The following is an 18,372-nucleotide window of genomic DNA, read 5'->3' as shown; positions in this document are numbered from 1 at the left end:
AACCATGGATTCAACCAACTGTGGATTGTGTTGTACAGTAACACGAACTTAGTGAAAGAAATCCATGTGTCAGTGGACCTGGGTAGTTCAAATCCGTGTTGTTCAAGGGTCAGCCATGTAATTTCATGTCATCTACAAATAGAAACTATTCTACTCTACCTTTTAGGTATGGGTGCTTTTTATTTCTTCTTTAAAATTGAGGCAATATTGGTTTATAAGCCTTTTATTTCTTTTTCTTGCCTAACTGCTCTCACTAGTGCTCCAGCAGCTAGGAACCAGGGCAGGTGTGTTGATAGTAGCCAGAGTCAGTGCTGCACCTACACTTAGCTGTGGGGGCTGGCTGCAGGTGCCTCTGTAGTGACAGGGGCTGGTTGCACAACACATAATGGCAAGTGCAAGAGTCTCCTACCGCATCATCTTATTCCTACTCTGTTGTCTTTTACATTTATATTGTCTTCTACATTTTCTTCCTCTTCTTTATTGATTTTCAGGGACTCACTAGTTTACTTTTCAATGGTATGTTATTTAATATCTGTGGCCATTGAAAAATTTGGCCCTCTGTTCTCTGACTTTCCTCCCCACTCCCTTGAATAAGAGTGGTCTGTGGTTGCTCTACCAATAGAATAAGTGGACATGACTGAGCCAGTCCTGGGTCCTGAACTTGGGAGCCTGGCGACCTCCACTTCCTGTCTCTTGAGTAACTGGCTCTGAACACCCAACTGCCATGCTGTGAAGAAGCCCAGGGACACATGGAGAGGCCACATGTAGATAAGTTATTGTTTAAAGGGTACAGCCCAGGGGAGGTTCCAGACCATGGCCTATGTCAAATCAGTCATTAGCTGTGCAAGTGAGCAGAGTGGAAATAAATCTTCCTGTCCCCCCTGGCACCAGCCCCCAAAACACTGTGTGGAGCGCATATGCACAGTTCCCACCAAGCCCTACCCACACTGCAGAACTGTGAGTAAATACATGCTTGGCATTGTTTTAATGCACTAAGTTTTCAGATTATTTATTACTTCTACTTCTCCATCTCTTTGAGTCTTTGCTTGAGATAGTCTATTTTCTCTTCTCTCTAATTATCATGATGAAGTGAATGTTCCAAAGTGTCTCCAGTTTTAAAATCTATTTTTTTCTGATGTGTACTCCAGTTGTTATTCTAAGCTATTTTTCCCTTTGTTCCATTTCCCAGCAGTCCATGTCAAGGGCTCACTTGATGCTTTTCTTTTAAAATTTTTTTTTTAATTTATCTTTTGTTAAAATATAGCTGAGGAGTTCCCGTTGTGGTGCAGTGGTTAACGAATCCGACTAGGAACCATGAGGTTGCAGGTTCAATCTCTGGCCTTGCTCAGTGGGTTAAGGATCCGGCATTGCCGTGAGCTGTGGTGTAGGTTGCAGACTCGGCTCGGATCCTGCATTGCTGTGACTCTGGCGTAGGCCGGTGGCTGCAGCTCCGATTCGACCCCTAAGCCCAGGAACCTCCACGGGAGTGGCCCTAGAAAAGGCAAAAAGACTATATATATATATACATATATGTATATATATGTATATATGTATATATATGTGTATATATATGTATATATATATATGTATATATACATATATATATAGCTGATTTACAATGTTGGGCCAATTTCTGCTGTACAGGAAAGTGACTCAGTCTCACACATATGCACATATATGTGTGTATATATATATACACACACACACATATATGTATTCTTTTAAAATATTATTTTCCATCATGGTTAGTAGATGCAAACTATTACCTTTAGAGTGGATAAACAACAAGGTCCTACTGTAGAGCACAGGGAACTATATCCAGTCTCCTGGGATAGACCATGATGGATGCTTTTCTCATGATGGCTCATATCTGAAGCAGCTTTGCTCAGGGTCCAACTTTTTTATGCAGAATGGAGCGAGGAGCTGGTGATGGAAGCTCTACTCCTATTGCCCATCATTCATCCTGACCTGTAGCTGACCAAGATCTGCTGCCCCCTGCCATGTCCACATGGCTGGCCTCTCAGAGAAAGGGTGGGTGGATGGGTGTGGTCACTTAGGTTTGCTTCTCCAGTCACTCTGGGATTTGACATTCAGGGCAATCCCACAGCATCCCATCCTGCCATTAACTAGGTGGACCTTCAGAGTCTATTTGTGAGAATGCTGGACACTTCCAGGGACCTCAAGAGTTGGGAATCTGTTCTTGGCACCTTCTTCTACTACTTGGTCTCAATCCTATTATATTTCTCAATTGATCAACATAGACCCTACATACACACTATGATTGAGTTTGTATGAGGACTTTCTTATTTTTTCCCTTTATTTATTTATTTTGGCTACACCCATGGCACATGGAAGTTCAGGGGCCAGGGACAGAATCCGTGCCATGGCAGTAACCCAAGCCACCGCAGTGACAATGCTGGATCCTCAACCAACTGTGCCATCGGGGAAACCCTCCCCTTCTTTTAGTTGCTATTAGTACATGCGAGGGTTCAGAGAGGGGCTTTGAAAAATCCTACAAGAGTCAACCTGTTCAGCACATATTTTCCAGAGTAATTTAACAAAAGAATTCTATTCTTGTTTTTTTCCACATGAATCATCATTAATACCTTGATTCCCTATGGTTCCTTGGAACATAGTTTGGAAGATATTATTCTGAGTAAATCTCAAGTTGTGATATAGTAGAGTATTTCCATTTTTTAAACCATAGAGTCAAGGCTCAAAGACTGTTTCCTACAACATTTAAGTTCACTTTTTTCCACTAGTTTTCTGATTTATAAATACTGATTTCTTGGAAAATTTGAAAATTTCCAAAAAGTAAAAAATTCAGTATCTTGTTCTCCCACGCTACAGAGATAACTGCAGTTAATGTTTGGTGCATTTTCTGCCAGCCTTTTTTTTTTTCAATGTATAAATATTAAATTATTTCATAGTTGAGCTCATACTGCATATACGGTACTATATCTTGCTTTTTTCATTTTAACATCATGAGCATTTTTTCCATGGCATTAAAACTGTCTTTGAAAAATTAAAAGCATTTCGGGCTGTCAGCATAACTGAAAATGTTTTCTTGGTGTGACTCATGTATTTTTGTAATTGGTTTGATTTAGTGTGCTTTACTTCAATAAAAATTCAGTATTACAATTAAAAAAAGACTATTTCCTACATATTTATTTTTAAATAGGGAAATTGCTTTTTGAAACCCACTATAATAAAATAAAGACAACACCAGATTTTTACTACCTGCTGCTCTGAATACTGGCTAAGTTGCTCCTACCTTATAGTAGTTTTCATCGGCACGGAGTGCTTTGGAGAGTCCAAAGTCACTGATCTTGGCATAATGTTGAGTAACCAACAATACATTCCTTGCAGCCAGATCTCTGTGCACAAAATTGCACTCTTCCAAGTATTTCATTCCCATAGACACCTGATGAACCAGCTCTATGATGTTCTTATCCTTGACGTGCCTGAAAGCCACAGAGGTGTCATTAGTGACAGTGAATAGCAGTCCATTTCAGGAACAACCAACCATGCTCCTCATGCAGACACAATATAAACCCACTCGTCTCCTATTCTTCTTTTTCTTTTTTTAAATGGCCAGACCCATGGTGTATGGAAATTCTTGGGCCAGAGATTGTATATTTGAGTCGCAGCTGTGACCTAAGCCACAGTTGTGGCAGTACCAGACTCTTTAACCCACTGCACCAGGCCAGAGATCCAACCCACACCTCTGCAGCGACCTGAGTAGCTGCAGTCAGATTCTTAACCCACTGCACCCCAGCAGAAACACCTTTTTTTTTTTTTTTGTCTTTTCTAGGGCTGCACCCATGGCATATGGAGGTTCCCAGGCTAGGGGTCCAATCCAAGTTGTAGCCGTTGGCCTACGTCACAGCCACAGTGATGCAGGATCTAAACCAAGTCTGTGACCTACACCACAGCTCATGGCAATGCTGGATCCTTAACTCACTGAGCAAGGCCAAGGATCGAACTTGCAACTCATGGCTCCTAGTTGGATTCATTTCTGTTGCGCTTCAATGGGAACTCCTTTTTTTTTTTTTTAATCCTATTCTTCTTAAACAAAAGTCTCAAATGGTGACAAGTAATCAAGTTAACCTAGTTCTTCAAAACTGAATACCATTCTCCTGGTGTTCAAATGGTAAAATTTCCAAGGAAAGCTTCGAATTGCAATAAAAGCAGTAGAATCGGGTGGTCCACCTGGCTCATGGAAAGCCAGGCTTCGGCTGGATCCCCATTTCAATATTGGACAGGTAGCAAAACCTACACTGAGTCTCAGTGTCTTACCTGTGAAATGAAGCAACAACACCTCCCTTCTATACAAAGAAAAGGCACAATCTAAGAAAAGTACACATGTAATGTAGCAAGAGGGATAAAATAACCAGTGGCTAATATTGGGACTTATTCCACATGAGTTCCTGCATCTCAACTATGGTTGTAAATAAGCACAGCGTGATTTCTCTGTTGAAGGTTGTAATCAGTTCATAGCACGGGATATTTTCAGAAGTAATTACTCTTGGGAATAAAGAGGTCAGTCAGACATGTAAAACACCACGTTTGCTCTTATAAAATGTGGGTTTTTTTGGTCTTTTTTCTTTTTAGGGCCACACCTGTGGCATATGGAGGTTCCCAGGCTAGGGGTCTAATCGGAGCTGTAGCTGCTGGCCTACGCGAGAGCCACAGCAACGCCAGATCTAAGCTATGTCTGCGACCTACACCACAGCTCAAGGCAACACTGGATCCTTAACCCACTGAGCGAGGCAGGGGTTCAAACCCACAACCTCATGGTTCCTAGTCGGATTCATTTCTGCTGTGTCACGACGGGAACTCCTAAAATGTTTATATAAATATTTCTTGAAAAAGAGCACATTCATTCTGCCTGGTGAGGGGACACTACTTGCCAAGATATTCTGTCTGATTCTATTACCAGACCAATACAGAATGAGCAGAGGAGACTAAATTGCTGGATGAGAGTTTTCCTTTGCACAGTAAAAGCTAAAGAGCACTTGATCTGAAGACTACAGCTCTCTTGCCTCCTTGTACAAGGTGTGAACCAACCCTGGGAAGACCAGGAGGGAGACAAGGTTTCCTGTAGAAATCAGGCTAAAATGTGCATGGAGCAGGTGGGCTCTGCCCCTTCCAGCATGAGCAAGCATACCTGTTCTGCTGTAAATATTTGTTGAGTGGACCAAGTTCAGCCATCTCCATAACCAGCATCCAGGACTCGGCTTCACATATTCCGATCATGCGAACTATGTAAGGGTTGTCCAGCTGTTGCATGACGTTTGCTTCTGCTAATAACTCATCTTTAAGAGCGGGATCATTGGCCTCATTTTTCAGGATTTTCACAGCCACTGTTTTCACAACTCTGCCAAAGAAACCATAAGAAGAAGCTTTTTCAAGTTGCTCACGTGTAGATAATTATCTTTTGTAAAGCATAATTCTCATGCTAGAAATGGTGCTACAGAAGTACCTGCCACAAAGTGGAAATGTGTCTTAAGAAACCATGTTATACATGACTAATTGTCCAATCATGTTCTCTCATGTGATAGACAAAGAAAGTAACACCTAATTAGTTAGAAATGATGGGAGAGTGCTGAAGAATGCCCCAACCAAGTAGAAAGCTGACATGTAGTAGAATATGTAAAGAACTTTCAAACAAACCTAACAAATGATGACGTACAAAAATTCCAGTAACATCTTGAGATTTACCATCTCAGATTATGCACAATGTATGTGAATACAACATTCCCTTAATATACATTACAAAGAATTTCTAGAGGCAGAATTAAAAAGAATATGCTGTGAAAGGTCATAATTTATAAAACACTTTATAAAACTGAGCTTTGTTCATTTTAAGCACACTTCAACAAGTTTGCATGAAACTTTTCCATTTGCTAATAAAAATATCACATAGGTCATATTTGAACTCTTGAAAATATTCTGATATAGCAGGGTTATATGAATGGAACTTAACTGGGTATGATTTGAAAAACTGCATCTCTCTGTGATATAAACTCTGAAATGGGAGAATAAAAACAGAGCTATCCAATAAAATAGGTAAAACAATAGAATAACAGAGTAAGTCTGATCTACATTCTGAAGCACATATAGATCCAGTGTAGAACTCAAAGGATATTTACACATTGAACACGAGAATCTCATTAGCATCCTAGGAGTCCCCCACATCTGAGACCAAGGAAATAGTCTCCCATGCTATCTTAGACAGTTTATGGTTTTCCCTTTCACCCTTCAGTATACCATCCATTTGGAACTGGTGTTGTGTGTGGTGTGAGGTAGGGATCAAAATTAACAAGCAAACCTCTCGATCTTGATTTTTCCCAATGCTTAAGGCAGAAAGAACACCTGTAAACTCTTCCAGAAACAAAAGAAGGAAGGGACATTCCCAACTCATTTTATGAAGCCAGCCAGCATTAGCCTGATGTCCAAACCAGACAAAGATATTACAAAAAAATAAATTATTGCTATCTCTCTTGAACATAGATGTAAAAATTCTAAGGGAAATATTAGTACCTTAAATTCAGTGATTTCTGAAAAAGATATAATGAATACATAAGTCACCCACAAGGTGGGTTTATTCCATGAATGAAAGATGGCCTTAACATTTGAAAGTCAACCAGTGTAATCCACCACACAAACACAATCAAGGAGAAAAAGCCTGTGGTCCTATCAGAGAGAAAAAAAGGACACAAAAGATGTGATACACATTTATGATTAAAAGAAAATCTCTCAGAGAAGTGGAAATAAAAAGAGACTTTCATAATCTGATAAAAAGCAGCAATAAACCTAATGGTGAAATATTGAAAGTTTTCCCCCTGAACTAAGGAATGAGGAATAAGGCTATTGTCACTTTTAACACTGAACCACAGTTCCTAGTTAATACAATAAGGCAAGGAAGAAAAACAAAATTACAAGGATTGGACAGGATGAAATAAAACTGTCATGATGCTGGGTCAATGAATACACAGATAAACTACTGGAAATAATAAGTAAGAAATAACAGGGTACTTCAGAAAGGGTTGCAGGGCATCAGGCCACCAGATAAAACCAGTCATATTCCTGCATTCAGGCAACACCAAGGAATAGCAAATAAAATCTTAAAATTATACCATACATATTCATATCAAAAGTACTAAATACCACAACTTAGAATAGATTTACAAGGAGATCCTGCTGAATAGCATTGAGAACTTTGTCTAGATACTCATGTTGCAACAGAAGGAAGGGTGGGGGAAAAAATGTAATGGTAATGTATACATGTAAGGATAACCCGACCCCCTTGCTGAACAGTGGGAAAATAAAAAAATTATTAAAAAAAATAAATAAATAATAAATAATTCACACACACAAAAAAAGTACTAAATACCTATGAGTGAAGCCAACAAAGAAATTGTGCAAATCCCCAACACAGAAAACTAAACATCATTGCCAAGAGAAACTGGAGACAAATTAAAGATGATCCAAGTAAATGGACGGATGGGTCATGTTATGGGAAGACTCAATATCGTAAAGTCATCATTTTGTCCCCAGTTGACCTACATGGCCTCTCCTCTCCCCAAACCTTTGGTTGAAATTATGTGTATATAGTCAGGTCTATGTTAATTTACATATTTAAATAAGTGAGGAATTTAAGTAACATGAACTGGTTGAGAAAAATTATGTCTTAACAAGGATAATTCATGTTCATTTTGCAAAATAACTATGAGATACACACACACACACACATTTAAAAACAAGCATAACAGGAGTTCCCATTATGGCTCAGGGTTAATGAACCTGACTGGTATCCATGAGGACACAGGTTCGATCCTTGGCCTCACTCAGTTGGTTAAGGATATGGCATTGCTGTGGGCTGTGGTGTAGGTCACAGACGTGGCTCAGATCCCATGTTGCTGTGGCTGTGGTGTAGACAGGCAGCTACAGCTGTGATTTGACTCCTTGTCTGGGAACTTCCATCTGTGGTAGGTGTGGCCCTAAAAAGACCAAAAAACCAAGAAAAAAGCTCAAAAAACAAGCATAGCAATCATCTACACACACACACACACACACACACACACACATACACATATATATAAACACGGTACACACACATATGGTGGAAGGGGTAGGAATAAAAGCAGAAGTTTTCGTGCATATGTACCTTTGTCTATATTTTGACCCTTGAATCATATAAATTAGCTACTCAAGAAAAAAAACCACAAATTCCTTAAATTTAAAAAGCATCAGAAGTTCCCGTCATGGCACAGCAGAAATGATTCTGACCAGGAACCATGAGATTGCGGGTTTGATCCTTGGCCTTTGCTCAGTGGGTTAAGGATCTGGCATTGCAGTGGCTGTGGTGTAGGCTGGAAGCTACAGCTCCAATTCAACCCCTAGCCTGGGAATCTCCATATGCCATGGGCGTGGCCCTAAAAAGACAAAAAGCCAAAAAAAAAAAAATAAATAACATCAAACAACCACTCCCAACTATGTTCATATCAGTAACACACTAATTTGAATACAGATATTCAAAGAAAGGGTTTGTTTCAAAGGACTTCAGAAACCAGTATTTTACTGAACATTGGATGTGGGATGCCTCCTAAAGACCAAATGAAGTACGAAGAGATTTTTAGCAATTTAGCAGTTCTAATTGTTGTATAATACGTATTGTTAATTGCAATTATAGGATAAGGCAAATGAATACTTACACTAGTGATACTTGTAATCAAGAATTTTCTAAGATAAATGAGACATAATTTTCAAAATTCAAAGAAAATAAGTGGAAGCACTACATTATCTTTGAATGATTGCATTTTAATTAAATAATAAATATATTTGTGTGTGTGTGTGTATATAAAGATCAAAAAAATATGGAGTTCCCGTCATGGCACAGTGATTAGGGAATCCGACTAGGAACCATGAGGTTGCAGGTTCGATCCCTGCCCTTGCTCAGTGGGTTAAGGATCCGGCGTTGCCGTGAGCTGTGGTGTAGGTCGCAGACACGGCTCGGATCCCGTGTTGCTGTGGCTCTGGTGTAGGCCGGTGGCTACAGCTCCGATTCAACCCCTAGCCTGGGAGCCTCCATATGCCGCGGGAGTGGCCCAAGAAAAGGCTAAAAGACAAAAAAAAAAAAAAAAAAATATATATATATATATACATATATAGCCACTCAGGTTTGTTAACAATACTGGTGTGTGGGTGGTAAAATATGATTTATTTTCTTATGTTTTGCCTATTTCTACTTCCTAAGTCTCTCTATGGCACACATAATACCTCTAACCTAATACATACATATATAATTATTATATACCTAGTGAATGTATAATGGATGCTTTTATGGGAATTGTACCAGAAATGAACAAAAGCTATGCTGTTGATAACAAAGAATTTAGCCATGCCAAGTGACAGTTGATGCTTGGGATTAAATGAACACAGTGCATGAATGTGTGGTGGTTTCTACAATGCAAGCTCACACGATGTGACAGTGAAAAGCTTCGACTTACTTTTTCATCTGGTAGTACCCCTTCTTCACAGTCCCGAAGTTCCCAGAGCCCAGTTCCTTGTCCTCCAGGGTCAGCAGCTTCCGGTCCAGGTAGACCTCCTTGGGTCTGATCTCCTCGGGGTCTGCATAGGGGCTTTCATAGACCTCGGTGTCCATGGGTAAGGCTTCTCTCTGGGCTTCTGCAATGCAGTCAAGAAATGCACAACGGGAGTTCCCGTCGTGGTGCAGTGGTTAACGAATCCGACTAGGAACCATGAGGTCGCGGGTTCGGTCCCTGCCCTTGCTCAGTGGGTTAATGATCCGGCGTTGCCGTGAGCTGTGGTGTACGTTGCAGACATGGCTCGGATCCTGCGTTGCTGTGGCTCTGGCGTAGTCCAGGGGCTGCAGCTCCGATTCGACCCCAGCCTGGGAACCTCCATATGCCACGGGAGCGGCCCAAAGAAATAGCAAAAAAAGACAAAAAAAAAAAAAAAAAAGACAAGAAATGCACAACGGTGGGGCTGCATCCCCCATGAAATTGCCATCATCCCCTGCTCCCCCCACCCGGGGAGGGGGGCACACCTCACTCTTCAAGACGTGGTTACCTTGGGCAGTTATGGCTCCTGTGAGCCTCAAGGAAAAGTCTCTCCCAGCTGGTAGTCAGGCAGGAAAAAGTTCCTTATTCTGCTCTTTTCTTTTTTCTTTTTTTCTTTTTAGGGCCACACTACTTCATATGGAAGTTCCCAGGCTAGGGGTTGAATCGAAGCTGCAGTTGCTGGCCTACACCACAGCCTCGGCAGCACCAGATTCAAGGTGTATCTGTGACCTATGCCACAGCTTGCGGCAACACCAAATCCTTAACCCACCAAGAAGGCCAGCGTCGAACCTGCATCCTCACAGAGACTACATCAGGTTCTTAACCCTCTGAGCCACAACAGGAACTCCATGGGACCCTTGTCTTTGCACTAATGTGCTGAGAAAGAGTCTTTGTGACAGAGGCAAAGATGGATGGGGCCTTCCTAATGGGCCGTTGGTGGCTTTAACCTATGTCTGAAAATTCTGACCCTCCTTCTTTGAGAGGTGCCATCTATGTCACCTCCCTCAGTGGCTTTTGTAATCATGTCAACCCATAGGACAGATCAGAAGTGATGTTTGTGATATATTCAAGTGAGGGCATACAAGACCAGGCACCTGCTCCTTGGTTTGCTAGAAATCTGGCTCTGGAAGCCTCAGATGCCATGCAAGTTGTCCAACTGCCCCGACCCCTTCTATGCTGTGAGAAGGCTCCAGGAGGCCCAGGTGGAGAGGCCAGATGGAGAGCCCCTGAGGCTCTGTGGAGATAGGGAGATGCTGGCTCCCAGAGCCCGGGCCCCAGTCTCAGTGCAGCCTCTGCCCCTGCTGACCCAGCTCCACCCCCAATCTACCTGCAAGAAGCCCAGCTGAGCCTCGCCCAAATTCCTGACCTGCATGGGATACTTAAATGATGATTGCTTTAAGCTATTAAGTTTACGGGTACGTTTTCGGTAGTGATAAACAAAGTTCAACAACTAAAAAAAAAAAAAAAAAAAAAAAACCCCAAACCTTAGAAAACTTAAGAAGGTCACCCAGCGGCCGCATGTCTGACAAGCCTAGTAGAGGGCTCTTGAGTTCAAGGTGGCATCTTCCCGACCATGCTCTCTCCTGGCCTCTGAGAATCACCACAATTCCCTAAACATGTCCAGAATCCCAACAGTTCACCCAGTCCTTCGTTTTTTACCAGCCAGGTGTGACTGCGCCTCCTGCTGACACTTATTCATGGACCCGGACCTCTTTCCCAGAACAGGATCTTAGCAACGAAAACCTTGAGGAATATCAGTTACTGCTGCAAAGAGATGAGACATTCTGAAGCAGCAGGACTGGAGGCTATTTTCAACACAGCCACTTTATCATGAGGGAGGCCACTCAGACCCTTTCAGGCAACAGACACCACTGCTCACAGACACGTGGCATCTGCCAGATGACAAAGGCACTCACTGCTAAGCGCCTCTATGTCACAGCTGCTGACAGTGGGGTGAATGGTGGCGCCCACGCTGCAACCTGACTGTAGGAAGCGCCTCTGTGCTATGAACGTCCAGGGACTGAGGGTGCATGTCTCACCTCTTTCGTTGGCCCAGGGCCCTCGGTCTGACTCGTAAGGGTTGTACGACACCAAACTCTCTGGCCGGTTCCCTTGGGGCGAGGAGGCCTGAGGCACACAAATGATAACAGCTCACTTTTCTTCCTGGATAACACTCTTGAGTTGATCCGTATAATTATTTTTATTTTCAAATAATCACATTTAAACTTATGCAGAGAAGACTTATGCAAGAAAGAATGAGAGAAAGACACAGGGGAAAAAAAAAACAAACAAACAGCAGCATGGCTTATCTCATTCTTCGGGCAACTGATGGGATGCTGGGAGGGTTAAATAAAACTCATGTTCCTACAACAGACAGGGCCTGCAAGAGTCTCAGGGGGTGTTGTGGGAGAATTAAGCATAACAATTTGGGTGGAATTCCCTCCCACGTACACGCTCTTTCAAATATTTCTTCTAAATATTTGAAATATATCTGCTAAAAGATGCTGAGGATTTTCACTATCCCTTTGGATTTGTTTCACATTATTCATTTTATATTATAAGGAAGTTATTTAAAAAGAACATTAAGGGAGTTCCTGTCATGGCTCAGTGGTTAACGAATCCGACTAGGAACCATGAGGTTGAGGGTTCGATCCCTGGCCTTGCTCAGTGGGTTAAGGATCTGGCATTGCCGTGAGCTGTGATGTAGGTTGCAGACGTGGCTCAGATCCCGCATTGCTGTGGCTCTGGCGTAGGCCGGCGGTTACAGCTTCGATTTGACCCCTAGCCTGGGACCCTCCAGATGCCACGGGAGTAGCCCAAGAAATGGCAAAAAGACAAAAAATAAAAACATTAAGTATCCACCACCAGCTTCCACCCACTCTCCAACTCTAAAGCATCTATGCTTTCCTAGTATCCTCCTGTATCTTTACCAGCTGTGGAGATGCAGCAACATTTGGGTAGATGTCAGAGGGTGGCACTGTTCAGCAAGCTAGAGGGCCCAAGAGGAAGCGGCTGCCACCAGCCCAGGGCCCAGTGCTGCTGCTGTTAATCTCTGTCCTCCTCCTCCTCCTCATTGTCACGGACCCTGCTCAGTTGGGGCAGCCTCTTTTTGTTAATCCAAAGAAAAGTAGTTTTCCTTCTACCCAGAGCAGGTAACTCAAGTATATCAAAACAAAGCTTTGCTGGCCTTTATCAATGGCAAGCTTCCCTATTATGTGATTTGCATCGATTTGCAGCAGGAAATCATGGGAGGAGGGAATCTACTCTTACAGGCCTATAACCTTTCCCTTTCCAAAGTTTCTATCTCAGGTCTGCCTGAACCACCTTCGCCCTCGACTTAAAACAAGGGCATGGCTATAAGTGAGGTTCACGGGTGATTCGAACTTCTTTTTTTCCTTTTGGCCTGAGTCGAGTAGAAATTTTACATATCCATTTCCCTTAGCAGTGCCCAAACACTGGCCGGGAAGAAATGAGATACTGCCAGATTTTGGAGAAATTTAAAGAAACAGAGACATTAAGCTTAATTTTACACAGTCACTTATCTCCCGGCACACACTGAGCCTTTAGCTGCCTTCCTGACAACCCAGGTCCAGGAACCAAAAGTCCGGTAACCAAGTCACAGAGCATCACCGCTGCCACTTGGCCACTTGTCTCCAAAACCTTCTTTCTGCTGCTTACAGAGCTCTGCAGAGCCACTGCTCTCTGTGGCAAAGGCCCTTCTGACAGGCGAAAGGACATCCACTCTTATATGTCAATGAGATGTCGTCAGATCCATTTTCTGACGACGAGCTCAGCATCGTTATTGAGCTGTTTAATAGAAGTAGCTGGGATATATCAAGAATGAAAGCAGAATATAAGTTTCAGGAGGCGTAGCCATTTAGTCACTGCATCAGAGCTTTGCCATGCCCACCATTGGTGCTCAACGAAAATGTGTTGAACAAACACATGACGAATGAACGAATGAATGAATGAATGAATGAAGATAACCTTCAACCTGGGAGATGTAAGTGCATACTAATGTGATTTAAAAGTGAGTTATCAGGGAGTTCCCGTCGCGGCGCAGTGGTTAACGAATCCGACTAGGAACCATGAGGTTGTGGGTTCGATCCCTAGCCTTGCTCAGTGGGTTAAGCATCCAGTGTTGCCGTGACCTGTGATGTAGGTTGCAGACACAGCTTGGATTCTGTGTTGCTGTGGCTGTGGTGTAGAACGGTGGCTACAGCTCCCATTCGACCCCTAGCCTGGGAACTTCCATGTGCCAAGGGTACAGCTTTAAAAAGAAAAAAAAATAAAGTGAGTTCTCTCTCAAGTTTTTATATTAAGGATGTGGATAATTCCAAATGACAATTTTCCATTTTTTAAAAATTTTCGTATCATGACAAGACTATTGGACGTGGTGCAAGTTCATGTCTCATGTGTGGTATCATTACCCTGACTCAACAGAACGGTCCCAGGAAAAACTTGTCATTCCCAAGGCTTGCCAGCCTCCTGCTCTGCTCAGTTCCTTCTGGTAATTAAACTCCAAGAAGGAAATAGTTTTCAGGTTAAAAAAAAAAAATTCCCTTTTAGGTTCATATTGACTCTCATTTCAACTTTTCTGATTTTTCCCTCCAGGTAGGAAGGTTTCTGAATCCAAAGACAAAACTTCAAGATACCAGGACCAGCCAATCACGGACAAGGAGAGGGCACAGCCCGCCTTCTCTTGACCTGAAGACCTCCCACCCTTTGCCTATCTAGGGACGTATCCTGGGGCTGCAGCCCCTCCACCCTGATGGAATCTTCTCCAGAGCAGGAGGACTTCGTTAAAGCCTGTTACAATTGAGTCCGAATGCAATTACCTAATGTATGAATCCTCTGGGGAAGAACTTAAAAACACGTTGGGGTGTAAAAAGTACTGGAAAGGATTCTAGGGCCTGAGATATAAGAATCAGTATGATGGGAGTTCCTGTTGTGGTTCAGTGGTTAATGAATCTGACTAGGAACCACGATGTTGTGGGTTTGATCCCTGGCCTTGTTCAGTGGATTAAGGATCTGGTGTTGCTGTGGCTATAGTGTAGGCTGGTAGCTATAGCTCCGATTAGACCCCTAGCCTTGGAACCTCCATATGCTGCAGGTGCAGCCCTAGAAAAGACAAAAAAAAAAAAAAAAAAAAAGAACAGTATGATGAAGAGAGTCTGCCTAAAGCCCTGGACACAGGAACACACACTCCAAATGACTGTGTGGTGCTCACCCCTAGCTTGTCTTGGCCACAGATAACGAAACAGATTGGAAGGGGGGTCCTCCTTTGGAAGGGAGGGCCCCATTGTTCAAGCCGAGGTGGCTCAGAGCTTCATTTCAATGCTACCCACGCAGACCACCATGTGGTCACAAGCCTTTCCAGCCAGAGCCCTGAACTCCCTGCCCAGATCCCTCAGCCCTTCTTGCCCTGACTGGGACAGAAGATGGACCTGCATTCCAGAGAAGGTTCTTTGGAAGAAATGCGAGGTTTTCTGCTGTGTCTTTTAAAGGGGTCATATTGACTTTATATGAAGATTCATCTTTATGTGAAGTTTCCTCTTTCCCAAAGAAAACCTCTGAATCAAATGCCCAGTTGAAAAGAATGTGAAGGCTTTGTTAAGAATGAGCTCTAGGGCAAAATGATCAATTATAGAAGTATTGTTAGTACTTAGAATTTAAAGTATTTTTTAGAATTCTCTTTACAGCCACCCCTGTGGCATATGGAAGTTCCCAGGGCTCGAGGTTGAACTGGAGCTGCAGCTGTCAGCCTACACCACAGCCACAGAAATCTCAGATCTGAGCCACGTTTGCAACCTATGCCACAACTCATGGCAACACTGGATCCTTAACCCACTGAGTGTGAGGCCAGGGATCGAACCTGCATCCTCATGGATTCCAGTCTGTTTCTTTATCCTCTGAGCCACAATGGGAACGCCTAAAGAAATTTTAATGTAATGAAAAACATTGCTGGTCCACTCTATCATTTGATGATACTCTTTCTGCTTTGCATTTGATCACTTATTCTGCCTTAATAAATAGCATCACCTTTTCTGCATAGAAAACAAGGTGTAAATGAAATGTTCACTGTTGCTTTTCTCCCTATTTTTGCTAATATTTGAAACAGAAGTCAAACCCGTAGGACACCACTAGATGGCACTAGCTATCTTAGAGTTCCACTTCCAAGGAGTAATCTGTGATTTTTATAAATTTGAGTAAAAACAGATCACTCCACAGTAATAAAAAAGAAAATCAATTTAGGTTATAAATTATAATGCTTTTTCTCATATTGGCCAGGCTTAACTGACAGTAGAAAATATACTTGACACATATTCATTGAGTGCCAATGATTCACAAGTGAAAAAAAGAGAAAAAAAAAAAAACATATTGCGGTTATAGAGTTGGTAGACTAATTCAAAGTTTCCTGGTTTGGGAGTATTGCCATGTCCACTGGTTCACTTTTAGATCTTCATTTGCATATTTCTTAAAAGATGTTTTCAAATCAGGAAGCAGCAGTAATAAAGATGACAACATACGTGTCACAACGGCAGTGACAAAAGGGGCCAGTAGGCTTGAGAGATGCTGGCTGCCCAAATCAGACAGGATTTGACTCTCTGGGGGAATGACTGGTCCTAAGGCACACTCTCCTTGGCCAGGGCATGAGCTAATCTGAGGTTTGCTTCGGCTCCATGCCAAGAAACACTTGACACTTCATCTTCCCTCCCCTTAGAAGCAAAGATCTAAAATCTGGCCCTTCTCTGGCGTAGGCTGGCAGCTACAGCTCTGATTAGACCCCTAGCCTGGGAACCTCCATATGCCGCGGGAGCGGCCCAAGAAATGACAAAAAGACAAAATAATAATAATAATAATAAATAAATAAATAAAATAAAATCTGGCCCTTTATAAGGATGTGGAAACATTTTTTCAAGGGTCTGGTCCAGAAGTAAACAGGTCTGATTTTAGAAGTTTTTCTTTCTCTCTCCTAGCTAAACCCGAGTGAATCATGCATTAAAATGTCTTTAAATATTCCAGTCCTCAATGTAGGTGTTGGAATAAGACATGAAAAATGGGTATTCATTTGAAATTCTGGGACATTTCTCCACAATGAAGATAAATGTGGATGCTATGTCTCATTTTAGAAAGCGTGCCTTGGAACTGGGAAAAAGAGTCACGGTCTTTAAGGCTGCTGCTCAAACTCTGCCAATTGTTCTTCTTAACAGAAGGCTATGTCTATGTACTTAAAGTAGCAAAGAAAAATATTCCAATGCTAATAATAGGAGGAATTTTATTCGGGTCAGGACTACCAGCCCTCAGAGTAAGTGTACGGTGGGAATGAGAAGAGGGTGAATTATATTTGTCTTCTTCAGTTAAATCCATTTATAAGTTAAATGTTAAAATGTTACTAATCTCTAAAGAAAAGAAAAAAGAAAAACGTATTATGAAATTTTAAATGATCTGATTAACAATATTCTGCAAATCAAAGCACACTTGTCAAAAACTACCTACAGGTTAGGGTTAATTCATGTTCTAACATGTTCTTTCTGTGGCTGCATTACAAAAACAACTATTAATATTGATCAAATGAACAAATTTAGGAAAGTTCTGTGTCCCTTGGATGAACAGATGGGATATCTGACATAATTCCCACAAGTCTTTTCTCAGGACTGGTAAAATAATGGAAAACTCCCCTTCTGCTTGTGCAAATATGAGCATTGGTTTTCCTAAAATATTTCTGGTGAGTAATCAAAATAGTTTTAATATACTGCTTAAATCCCACAATCCTTCAATTAGTTAACTATTGATATTTGGGGCACTTAGGGAAATTCAATGCATACTTCAATGTTGTTATAAATTTAAATAGAAAACAGCCCGCTTTTTGTCAGAAAAGTATTTTCACAGTATTTGGACGGAGTGAGAGTTTGGGGTTAATAGATGCAAACTACAGCATTTAGCATGGATAGGCAATGAGATGCTGCTGTATATAGAACAGGGAACTATATAGGATCACGTGTGATGGAACATGATGGAGAATAATGTGAAAATAGGAATGTATATGGATGTGTGGCTGGGTCACTTTGCTGTGCAGCAGAAATTGACAGAACATTGTAAATAAGCTATAATAATTTTTTTAAAGTACTTTTACAGTATTACTCAGATTAATTCGTTTCTAATATTTAATTATCTTTTAAAATTGGTTAAATAATGTTAAGAGGCTGGAGTTTCTGTCGTGGCTCAGTGGTTAACGAATCCAACTAGGAACCATGAAGTTTTGGGTTCGATCCCTGGCTTCGCTCAGTGGGTTAAGGATCCGGCGTTGCCGTGAGCTGGGGTGTAGGTTGCAGACACTGCTCGGATCCCGCATTGCTGTGGCTGTGGTGTAGGCTGGCAGCAACAGCTCCGATTAGACCCCTAGCCTGGGAACTTCCATATGCCATGAGTATAGGCCTAAAAAGACAAAAAGACAAAAAAAAAAAAAAAAAAAAGAGAGAGAGAGCTATTTATAGTTGCTTTACCCTCAACTATCCTCTGTCCATTAATCTGTTACATAGTTAAAACTTTTATTGATCTATAGATTCTCTTTATATATTAATGATATTAACCTATTAACCTTATATACATATCAGTATTACTAATATTTATTTCAAATGTATTATCTTTCTTTTGATGATCTTATCCATGCATTGTATTTTATTTGTAGGTAGCCTTACTGATATTTTCTTCAGCTTTCTTTGGACATGTTCTTCTTTCATTTAAAGATCTGCTAAAACTTATTTTCTGGATATTTCTT

General features: G+C 41.7%; 1 protein-coding gene across 1 annotated transcript in view; it reads right to left on the bottom strand.

Annotated features, from left to right (window-relative positions):
- SYK (spleen tyrosine kinase) overlaps positions 1-18,372 on the bottom strand; it is a gene marked incomplete at its 5' end in the record, with an annotated part of 57,181 nt that overhangs the window by 10,283 nt on the left and 28,526 nt on the right. Inside the window, 4 exon segments of the mRNA NM_001104952.1 lie at positions 3,275-3,464; positions 5,171-5,380; positions 9,516-9,693; positions 11,630-11,717. Coding sequence (NP_001098422.1) covers positions 3,275-3,464; positions 5,171-5,380; positions 9,516-9,693; positions 11,630-11,717 — 666 coding nt within the window.

This window comes from Sus scrofa, chromosome 14, assembly GCF_000003025.6.
Source record: "Sus scrofa isolate TJ Tabasco breed Duroc chromosome 14, Sscrofa11.1, whole genome shotgun sequence".
Lineage (NCBI taxonomy): Eukaryota > Metazoa > Chordata > Mammalia > Artiodactyla > Suidae > Sus > Sus scrofa.
The sequence above is the reverse complement of the archived record's forward strand: the minus strand, read 5'-3'. Positions and strand labels throughout refer to the sequence as shown.